Source organism: Xenopus tropicalis, chromosome 10, assembly GCF_000004195.4.
Source record: "Xenopus tropicalis strain Nigerian chromosome 10, UCB_Xtro_10.0, whole genome shotgun sequence".
Classification (NCBI taxonomy): Eukaryota; Metazoa; Chordata; class Amphibia; order Anura; family Pipidae; genus Xenopus; species Xenopus tropicalis.
In genome coordinates, this window is record NC_030686.2 from 12,095,354 (window position 1) to 12,106,963 (window position 11,610).

The 11,610-nt window shown below is 37.2% G+C and overlaps 1 protein-coding gene across 1 annotated transcript; it reads right to left on the reverse strand.

Moving 5' to 3' along the window:
* Window positions 1–414: 414 nt before the first annotated feature.
* On the reverse strand, window positions 415–5,826 carry hoxb9 (homeobox B9). Its single transcript, NM_203548.2, is given in 2 exon segments — window positions 415–1,464; window positions 5,209–5,826. Coding segments are annotated over 2 exon segments (744 nt in total). The 5' UTR covers window positions 5,717–5,826; the 3' UTR covers window positions 415–1,228.
* Window positions 5,827–11,610: the final 5,784 nt, after the last annotated feature.

The following is an 11,610-nucleotide window of genomic DNA, read 5'->3' on the forward strand; positions in this document are numbered from 1 at the left end:
TAATAAAATGCATTGCGCTGAATGCTTTGTTTATTCTTTCCTGTCACAGCACATTTCACAAATATAATATACTATACACACACACACATATATATATATATATATATATACGTGTGTTTGTTTGGAACATAAAGAACATATATATATAATCAGTTAATTGCTTAAGCTGTAGATAAAGCTTTACTCTCTGGGCAAGAAATATATAGTATATGTGAGTATTAATTCATATATAGAGCTGTATTTCGTTTCTCTTGTATTTCTGCAGTTGTGTGTTTCTGTGTATAATGTATATTACCCTATAAATAATAACATACAGATAGGCAACGAGTAACCCCAGCAGAGGACGAATATACACAAGTGTGTGTATTTCTACGCCAACGTTTTGGGGAAGAAATTCAGGAGAATAAACAATCATTGAAGTCACTAATTTAATAACCATGGAAATAAAAACATCATGAACTCCCCCCCCCCCCCCGCAACTGTAAACAGTGTAAAATGACAAAATACCTTGAAAAAAATACAAACTACATTTATACACACAGAGATTTCAAGTATAAAGTCTTCAACAGGAACATACAAAATATACAGTCACTTGTCACAAGGAACAATTTCTACATCTTGTAAAAAGGTAAATTCACAATAAATTATAAATATCTACTTCTAGGGATACATTCACTTTTTCCCACCCTCTTCTAAAACAAAACAAACAAAAAAAATCTTTTTTTTTTTTTTTTTACATTTTTTTTAACCCTTGGTTTCTACAAAACTAATTCAGCAAAGCGAGGGCGTTTCTTGTGCTTCTATTTAACCTCTTCTCTGTCTCTCTCAAACGTTTTATATTCAAGCTCAGTATAAAAATGGGAGTCTTGCTGGTTTCAAGGCCCTTTAATAAGAGATGCGGTTGGGATGAAATATATATATGCCTCTTTATGGGGATTATTGATTTATGGTATGTGGTGGCGATGTGTCTTGGTAGGCTGCAGTCTTTATGTGGGTAAATAGCCTTGTTTAAAAGCAGCCCTAGCCTTGTGCTTGAGAGGATCATGCAAGGTAAGTGCCACCTTTGTGCAGTCAGTTTCTGTATAAAGAAAAACAAAATAAACACAATGAGAATAAGTGTAATGGACTGCAGCTACCCCGTAGTATTAACTTGGCCTTTAATCTGGCACCCAACCTTCAGCTGGACCTTCACATTGTACCATAAATAAGGAGCAGGGGAAGGGAAGGGTTAATCTTTGCTCTGATCTTTGTTTAGTTTCTTCATCTTCATTCTTCGGTTCTGGAACCAGATTTTGACCTGTCTTTCGCTCAGGTTCAATAGCCTGGCAACTTCATGCCTCCTGTCCCTTGTCAAATACATGTTAAAGAGAAATTCCTTCTCCAGTTCCAGGGTCTGGTATTTGGTGTAGGGGCACCTCTTCTTCCTGGAGGAGCGGGCATGTAACCAGTTGGCTGAGGGGTTGCCTGCCAAATACAAAAAAAAGAAAATAAACACATAGGTCCTGTAGATATACTGCACTGGCAGGAAAAGCTCTAGTAGAGCGAAACGTTGGTTATATATCTGTATGCGTTTTAGGGTGCAACAAAGCACTGCTTGTGACAATAAAAAATAAAATAAACATGTCTGTGTGTGTGAGATGTATATTATAAACCAACTTGTGCTTGTATACATAATATAATATTATATGTGTGTGTTTAATATAAAGTATATATCTTGTTGGTGGGATATATGATATATATTCAGTGTTTATGTGTGTTTGTGGTAAATAATGTGTGTATATATATATATGTGTGTGTTTAATATAAAGTATATATCTTGTTGATGGGATATATGATATATATTCAGTGTTTATGTGTGTTTGTGGTAAATAATGTGTGTATATATATATATGTGTGTGTGTGTTTAATATAAAGTATATATCTTGTTGATGGGATATATGATATATATTCAGTGTTTATGTGTGTTTGAGGTAAATAATGTGTGTATATATATATATGTGTGTGTGTGTTTAATATAAAGTATATATCTTGTTGGTGGGCTATATGATATATATTCAGTGTTTGTGATAGGATATATACATCCAGTGTGTGTGTGTGTTTGTGGTATATAATGAGTATATATACAGTATATATATGTGTGTGTGTGTTTAATATAAAGTATATATCTTGTTGGTGGAATATATGATATATACCCAGTGTTTTTGATAGGATATATATATCCAGTGTGTGTGTGTTTGTGGTATATAATGTGTGTATATATATATGTGTGTGTTTTTAATATAAAGTATATATCTTGTTGGTAGGATATATGATATATATTCAGTGTTTGTGATAGGATATATACATCCAGTGTGTGTGTGTGTTTGTGGTATATAGTGTGTGTGTGTGTATATATATATATATATATGTGAGTGTGTGTTTTTAATATAAAGTATATATCTTGTTGATGGGATATATGATATATATCCAGTGTGTGTGTGGTATATATATCCAGTGTGTGTGTGTTTGTGGTATATAATGTGTGTATATATATATGTGTGTGTTTTTAATATAAAGTATATATCTTGTTGGTAGGATATATGATATATATTCAGTGTTTGTGATAGGATATATACATCCAGTGTGTGTGTGTGTTTGTGGTATATAGTGTGTGTGTGTGTATATATATATATATATATGTGAGTGTGTGTTTTTAATATAAAGTATATATCTTGTTGGTGGGATATGTGATATATATCCAGTGTTTGTGATAGGATATATATATATATATATATATCCAGTGTGTGTGTGGTATATAAAACATCCAGAGTGTGTGTGATAGAGAGATATTATATATCCACATTGTGGGTACTATATTAAATATATATTATATTTATATATTAAATATTTATATTATTTTATAAGCAGTGTATATCTTTCTCTGTGTGTGTAAGTAACAAGGACACACACACACACTAATTAGTAACAGAAATATATTGTGGCTGGTATTTCCATACGAAATGAAGAATTTGCAAAGCATAAAAGCCCCTGGATGTGCTTATGGCATGGCTCAGCTCCGCTAATAGGAATAAGCTTTATGTCCTGTGCATACAGCAGTCCCATTGCAGCTTAACAAAGGCAGAGTTTTTCAAGTAGGACAATAATTATTAGCCTTAATATCGCCTCCGTTCCTGAACCCCGATGGAAATGGTAGAGTAGGAATTACAAGCCACACACACGATTCCAGCCCCTGATCGCATACAAATTAATGTAATAAAATATACATGATATTCCTGGCTGACTGTCTGGCCCTGCCTGGCGGATTGTAAGGGTTCAGTCCCCCCTGTGTTAACTCTGGTGTCTCTTTTTCTGCTCAGTCTCTAAATCATTTGCATGGGAATGAAATATGAAAGTGAATTAAAAAGTTAATATTTAATAAAGCGAACACGACTACTGATCAGCATTGCTGCCTGTGTGTATGAGTGTGTGAGGGGTGGATTCCAGAAAATATCATTTATTTATCCCTATTAGTATTAATAATAATAATAAAATAATAATAATAAAAAAAAATTCTCACTACTGAAGTGATATTCCGCTCCATATTACTATTATCTGGAAATAAAACAGGCACTTTTTAAAGCTGGATTCTGATCAATCACCCTGAAATAATAGGCAGTATATCACATTGGGGGGTACACTGGCCTTTCCCTTTGACCCTCAGCACAACAATCTTTGCTAAAATCGCCTGCGATCTCCCCAATTCCTTTGGTTGGACCGTTGCGTAAACGTTTACGCGCAATTCTTCACAGCGTTTTGTCAGCCTGCACGGATATTAAATCCACAAGCTGCAAATCCCACTCTCTCCATCCAAGGCTTTTATTGTGGAGTTTGTTCTGGATCCGTGCCCAGTTTAGTGGAATATGGTTTTTAAAGTGCAGTTTAACTCCCATGCATAATACCCTCATTTATCAAGGTAAAATGCTTTTAAACCGATCATTACATCTGCAATTGCTTAATATTAAGTGGGAAATATAAAAAGGTACTAGGTGCCATAAACACATCCACCTCGTAAGAGTGGTGATTTTGCAAATGGGATCGGTTGCCTTTATGAATCATTTTCACCTGTGCCGACCAGATAAATGGCTGTACAATCGTCCAAACAGATCGCACGGCGGAATTGCACTAATACAAGAGGTGATCATTTTGCATTTACAAACTATTTTATGCTGCCTGCCAGATACTTTGCTGTAGGGCATATATATTATGAATTATGTACCTTTAATACGGTATATTAAATATTGGAAGCTCTTTTTTTCCCGTCTTCTTCCAGTGGTTAAATATATAAATCGCCGGCGATATTAATATAATATTTTCGTAAGGCTGTGAAATATAATGGCTGGGGCAGGCTTGTTGTAAATCCCCGATCTTATGGGTAATTTGGTAAGAAAATTTAGATTCTGGGAACGTTTCTGCTACAAATATTAACTGTGCCTGGATATTCCCCCCTCCTGTATATTTTACAGATTGTGGTTCCTTGTGCTGCTAAGTTATCCGTGTTATTATCGTCGGGGATTTGTAATATTTAGCCAAGGATTTTCCTAGCTGAATATTTCGTGTAGATATAAATATAAGTATTTCACCTCTGCCAATAACATGGGGCCTTATGGTTTAAAATATAAATCCTGTGGCTGATTTGTCGGTAATGTATAAACACTGGGGCTGATTTGAGTCTAGTAATATTGCAATAAAGTCGCACTGCTCTGGCTGAAATGTATATATATAATTGGGGGGAGTTTTATTCGATATAAGGAAAGTGTTAGTTTACCGTGTGGCCTGTTTAATTGGGGGGATATGGTGTAAATACAGGGGTTGCCTTGGGGGGTATATCTTGGGGCTAATTCCAAATATTATGGCTGATTTGGATCCAAGTTATTGTGGCTGAGGGTGGAAATATTGTGGCTGAACTTTGTTTGAGATATAAATATTGAGGAGGGATTTGATTACAAATATAAATGTTCCTGGCTACTGTGATGGATACTGTGGCTTGTTTAACTACCTGTGCGGCTGGGTGACTACAAGGTGGAAAGATTTCAGGCTATTGCCGGTGCCTGGGGGGCTCTCCCCTGTGTTTGCCCTGCTGGCCAGGAGCACATACACTTCCTGACGGTATATTGCCCTTTTATTGCCCCCTTAGGCTTTTGTCTCCCACTTCCTCGGTGCAGAACTTACTTTGATGTGTCCTGTCTTTGTCCCCGCTTCCTTCACACAGTTTATTGTCCGGGAAAGTGGCCCTTTCATTGGCATCTTCTCTTGCAGCAGGCGAGCCCAGATTGTACTGTTGGGCTCCCAGTTTGTCCAGCTCCCCCGGGGGCCCCAGCAGCGGCTCAGACTTCACAGTTCCTTGGCCAGGTCCATTCTCTGCTCTTTGCAGCGGCTCCAGCCAGCCCCGTAAGTACCTGCCCTCCGGAGTGGGGGCGCCCTGCTGGATGTAGGGGTGGTAGACAGAAGGCAGGGGGCTGGCTGGGTGGGGGTTCAGAGGGCTCCAGGACGCGCTGAATACAGGAGCTTTGGGCTGGAAACTACAGGAGGGAAAGTCCAAGGGCTCAGAGTGAGCTGAATGGGCTGCTGGCCGGGGGCTGGGGTACTGTCCAGAGAATTTGGCTGCTGGAGCCTCCTCACTCTCAGGGCTTATTATTGACTCCACAAAATAATTACTGAGAGTCCCAGAAATGGCCATTCTCGGGCATCCTACTCAGCAGCTTCATTGAAGGGAACAAGATATAGGAGCTCTCCCCTCTCCCAACTTGCTCGCCAACTCGGTGCACTTGGGCTGCTGGCGTGTGAGCTCCTGGCAAATGATTGGTCAAACTTTCTCCGTGTGCCTGATAAAGCGTCAGAGGGCTATTCATCAATCGGAGGGGCCGCACGGAGCTGTCAGCATTCATATCTGGGAGCCATTGTTTTATGGGCATGAGGGCTGGGACACGCCTGAGATCCGACCAACAACGCACTCCTCAGCCAACAATTTGAAACTTGGGTGACACCTATTTCTGTGCAGGCTCTGGTGCCTTTTAGTGAAGCCACAAGACAATCTGGCACAGGGGGGTCTGGGTGCAACAGCTTGGGAGGGCGCAGCAGTCTCTCATTCAGCTGTGCGCAATTGGCCGTGTGCGCAAATCAGTGCGCAATTTAGCAGAACGGTGCCTCTCGCTGCCATAGCATGGCGGCTGCGTACAGTCTGGCTTGTACAGTACGGATTATAAACAGTATATTTATAGTTAGTGGCCCCTTTCCCTACACTGACTATATGCAAAATAACAGACACCAATTAGGTGGATATTGGATGTGGATATTTTATGCCCCCTGTATCTGGAATTGTGTTTCTATTCATATGAATACACCGTATTTCCCAGGCAATGTCCCCATATAATGGCAGATATTGCAAAATGTATATGGTGCCAATCATTTCCTAGGAGGCACTGCTGATTGATACCTTACACTAATTTTATTTAACTGCCCTTCCCCTACCCAGTAACACTATTTACTCACATTGTGCCAAAGTGCTAGTGTCCCTATGACCCTGGTTTATTTCTCTGCACTAGTATGAAATGGTAACCACAAATTGTCACCAGTTACAGACCATTGTACAGTGCCCAGCCCTGCAGCATGTATATGTATGTTCTGCACTACTAGCACTATGTCTGCTTGTTTATTTTAACTTTATACAATTGCCTGTACCCTGTGCAGCACTGATTTAAAGTGGTGGCTGAGGCCTACAGACTGGCCCATAATATAATCAGATATATAAGTAGTAATTTGCCATATTTATATCCTACACTGCACTACTGACACTATGATCCCATTTGCTTTCTGTATAACTACTTATGCCCTGCCTCTCATCCAATAAATATATTTTTACAGTCACATATTATGCCAAATGCCTACAGCTTATATACTGCCAGGTGTTGCCATTCTGTACTGCGCTACTGACACTGTGACCCCACTATATCATTTCTCTCTGCCAAAGATACAAATATAAGATGGTGCCTACACACTGTCCCATATTGTGACCAAATATTTATAACTCACAGGCATTTTATATGGTGCAGCTTTATCCAAGATAAGTGACTCTGTGACCCCATGGTTACTTTCCATTTATATAACAGCTTACCAACCATAACATGGGGCAAACATTTTGTCCATAATTACAAGCTTATATTGTATTATTCGTACATTGTATTATTTCTTACATGAGCCATTGCCTGTATATAACACTTTGCACCTGCTTTGCGCTGCTATCCCTTGGCGCTGCTCCATTGCATTTAATATTATTTATGCCCTGTATATATCCTATGCACCCTCCCAATTCATAATTACAGCAAAACATCCTCTACTCTCTGCCCCCTTACTCATCTCTGTCATATTGCTATACTCACCTGCTGAATTATACACTAATATGGGTATTTATATATAAAACTGCGCCAGTAACCCCACACAAGGCAATCTCTGGCGCACTACAGCTCCGATTCACATACCCAGAGAGCACAAAACCATGCACCTTTTAGGTTTTTGTGTCAAAGATCACACAGAGGCATATAGAAATGAGACAGAAACATATAAATGAGTGAAAGATTATAGATTTATAGTGCATTCCATTTAAGTGTATATATATATATATATATAACGCACACAGGGTATTTATGGGAAGCATTACAGGTGGTAAAACTGTAGGAGAGGTCCTTAAAACTAATATTCAGTAATGTCAGAGGTCCCCAAAAGTTCCCCATTGTAGGACCCCAAAGGAAAAACTGAGTTTTTTAATGGCTATATCTATATTTATATCTGAACAGATGTGAATGATGAATAAACTCTTTAAAGCGCAGGGGAAATGCGTTGGCGCTATATAAATAAGTGGAAATAAAAATATCTATCATCTATCTATCTATCTATCTATCATCTATCTATCTATCTATCTATCTATCTATCTATCTATCTGTCTGTCTGTCTGTCTATGTTCCAAACGCATTGCTGCAGCAAAAAATAGATATACATAGATGCATGTATGTTTGTATAGATGCGATATCTATCCGTCACCCTCTCCCTGTCATCTATCTATCTATCTATATGTCTATCTATCTATCTATCTATCTATCTATCTATATGTCTATCTACCTTTCCTTTAATTATATATCATCTCAATATATTTTTGTCTGTATGTCTAGCCATTTATTGAAGTTTGTCATCTATATATCCGGCTATTTTATATATATCTATCTATATTTATTGGAAATATGTTGCCTTTTTCTGTAATTTCCTTATCTATCTATCTATCTATCTATCATCTATCTATCTATATCTATCTATCTATCTATATGTCTTTCTACCTTTCCTTTTATTATCTATCATCTCAAAATATATTTGCCTGTATGTCTAGCCATTTATTCAATTTGCCATATATTCGTCTATTTTATATGTTTCTATTATCTATATTTATACGAAATATGTTACCTTTTTCTATAATTTTCTCATCTTACTAATCACCTAGGTATGCATGCATCTATCTATCTATCTATCTATCTATCTATCTATCTATCTATCTATCTATCTATCTATCATCTTCTCCATAATCTATCTATAGCTATCTATTGCAATCCATCCAAAAAATCAGTCTGTTCTCTATCTAGCTATTATCTATGAATATCAAAACATCTACCACCTTTGTAAAAATTCTCTCTATATACATCTACCTGTATATCAGTCATATATTGATTGATCAAATATATTTATATCTATCTATCAGTCTATCTATCTATTTATCTATCTATCATATATCTATCTATATATCTATCAATCATCTATCTATCTATCAGTCTATCTATCTATCTATCATATATCTATCTATCTATCAGTCTATCTATCTATCTATCTATCTATCTATCTATCTATCTATCAGTCTATCTATCTATCTATCTATCTATCTATCTATCTATCTATCTATCTATCTATCTATATCTTTCTATCTGAAATATGTCCCAAGTCTGGGCCGGCAGTAGATTTGCAGACTTTGCAGCAGTTGGGTGAGACATTATGGAAGAGCCACTAGTAAATGTTGATTGGTGACTAATATATCAAAGTGTCCCCAGCCTTTATCCGTGTATGATTTGTTGGCAGCCTTCTGCTTGAATATAAATATATTACCCTCTCCTTATTCTGCCTCCCTGGACAATCTATTGCCCATTCCCCTGTCCTAAATAAGCGCAAAGCATATTTACACAGTCTTTATTTCGTACAGCTGCGAGTATATCACACAGACTGGGCCGCGAATTATAGTCAAATATATCCCTCTGCCCTAATATATTGCCCTGTATCCAGCATTAGTAACCAGTCTATACTCCCCACACCATATACCGAATTATTGCAACATGTGTGCGATCTGCAATATCCAGACCCCACACACACCAACCTCTGCAACCCAAACTCTACAATTAGTCTTAGTGTTAATTCCTCTCTTTTCTACCCCAAACAATTTCATTTCATTAATAGGCAATAAGCTTGTACTGACCAACACGCATTTGACCAGTAAAACCTAACATTTGGTAAATCAGCATTTTCTACGACAAATGTTTGGACATATATATCATTATATTATATAAACAATCTACAGGATTGTAATTTATATTAGAATATATACGAAACAACTGGGTCGCAATAGAGTAGCAGGCGGAATGCAACTCTGCAATTATAAAGTTCACAAAGAAAACAGGAGACTTGAAAGCAAAAAATTGATTGCTATCTGACCCATAAAATGTCACCTCATATATGTTTATATAAGTCATCAATATAACCCAATCCAATATTCCTCACACGGGTAAGTACGAACCCTCTCGGTAATGAGTAGGAAGAGTCTTTAAATTGGAAATGATCGGTCGATTTCAAGTTATAATGTCACAAACATGAAACATGAACCCTTCATATTAGGAGAGTTCAGACAAGTGTATTTTTCATGTGTATGTGCCAATGTAATTGTTACATTTAGGATAGAATCACACACATGATCGTAGCAGGGTTTTGCCGTTATTTGTTTTGGCTTTTCTCTGAATTTATGAACGAAATGTTATGAACGAAATTCAGCTTTTTCCTCAGGTTTATTCTTCACACTTTTTTATGGACTCTGATACAGTGGGTTTGTAATGAAAGCTTTATGAACAAACAGCTACACTGGTTTCGTTTTTCAGCACAAACTGCTGATTTCCTTTCCCTTCCCAGGGAGGGACACAGTCTGGGGGGCTTGTATAAGGGGGGCTTTCCTATAGCTGCACATAAACTGTATCAGAAAAGCTGTAAACTGGAAATCGGGATAAATCTTCTCATAAAAATATGGGTTGAAAGTAAAAATAATATTGATTAGATTTCATCGAATCTTTGTGAAAATAAATACAGACTTCCATGAAAGGTTTATATTGGGTAAGAAAAGCAATTCTAGTAATAATAGTGAATTTGCTCTTATTTAATTAGTTGAAATTCAAATGGTTTCTTTTTATTTAAACTATCAAAATATCATAGACACCTACACATCACCCCCCAGAAATGCATTTTGCGCAGTGTATCCATGCGGCTACATGAACAAAATCCGCAAATAATTCCAATGTTTTTGTCTAAATCAACCCAGTTTCAAAAATAGTTTATTACACTTTCTCAGAACAGAAAAAATAGAAGTATAACGAATTATTCGCTGTCATTTCTGTGCAGGAAATAATGATTTCATACATTAAACCTAACAAAAGTGAGATGTGTGAAACATAAAGGCCTAAGGGTATTCGCCTTCACTTTGCCTCCAGGGTGAATTGTTTATTAAATTGTTTATATTTTACAAATACTGTGTTTTCGTTTTCTGGTGTTTTTCAGAAATTAAAAGATGTTATTTAATTGTATTTGTTTACTAGTTAACTTTCTAAAAATTGTTTAAGTTTCCTGAGCGGCTGAAAATGTTCTTATCCCAGTGATTCTGTGAGGTTTTTGTGGGTAAAAGCGCAGAAGAAGGGTCCAGAGTTCACGAACAAAGCCCCCCCAAAGGCAGATTCACAGAGATCCCAGCCTGGGAAATTCGTCTACTGTAATCTCCGCGCAAGTAGTTTTGTTGTTGTTTTATAACTTCTGCCCTTTTATCGCTCCCAACTTTATGTAATAAAAATGTATTAAAGCGCAACCGACCCTCCGTTTAAATAATCCACTGCTTAGCAGGTCCCATAAGAAATATTTTAACTGTGCTTACCCCCGACTGCAGGCAAAGCAAAGCCCCTGGTTGCAGATCTCTCTAATTCTGTTTATTAAATTGTATTTAATCGCAGTATCCATTCCTGTCTGTATCCAGTGGGCAAGAGTTTATGGAGCTGGGAAGGACACATTTCCCAGGAAAGGAAAAAAAAAAAAAAATCTTTCCTTTGTAGTTTTGTGGCTCAAGTGTTCAGGAAGTAGGAGGGGATCCCATACAACTATGTTTTATTTACAATCCTAGGGAACTCCTCTGTGTTATTTACAAACCTATATATAACCTCTTAACCCTTGCACTGCCCTGCATAGAATTCCTCACCCTGTGTCAGGGGATCGTTTAGATCCTATATTAAAGGGCAT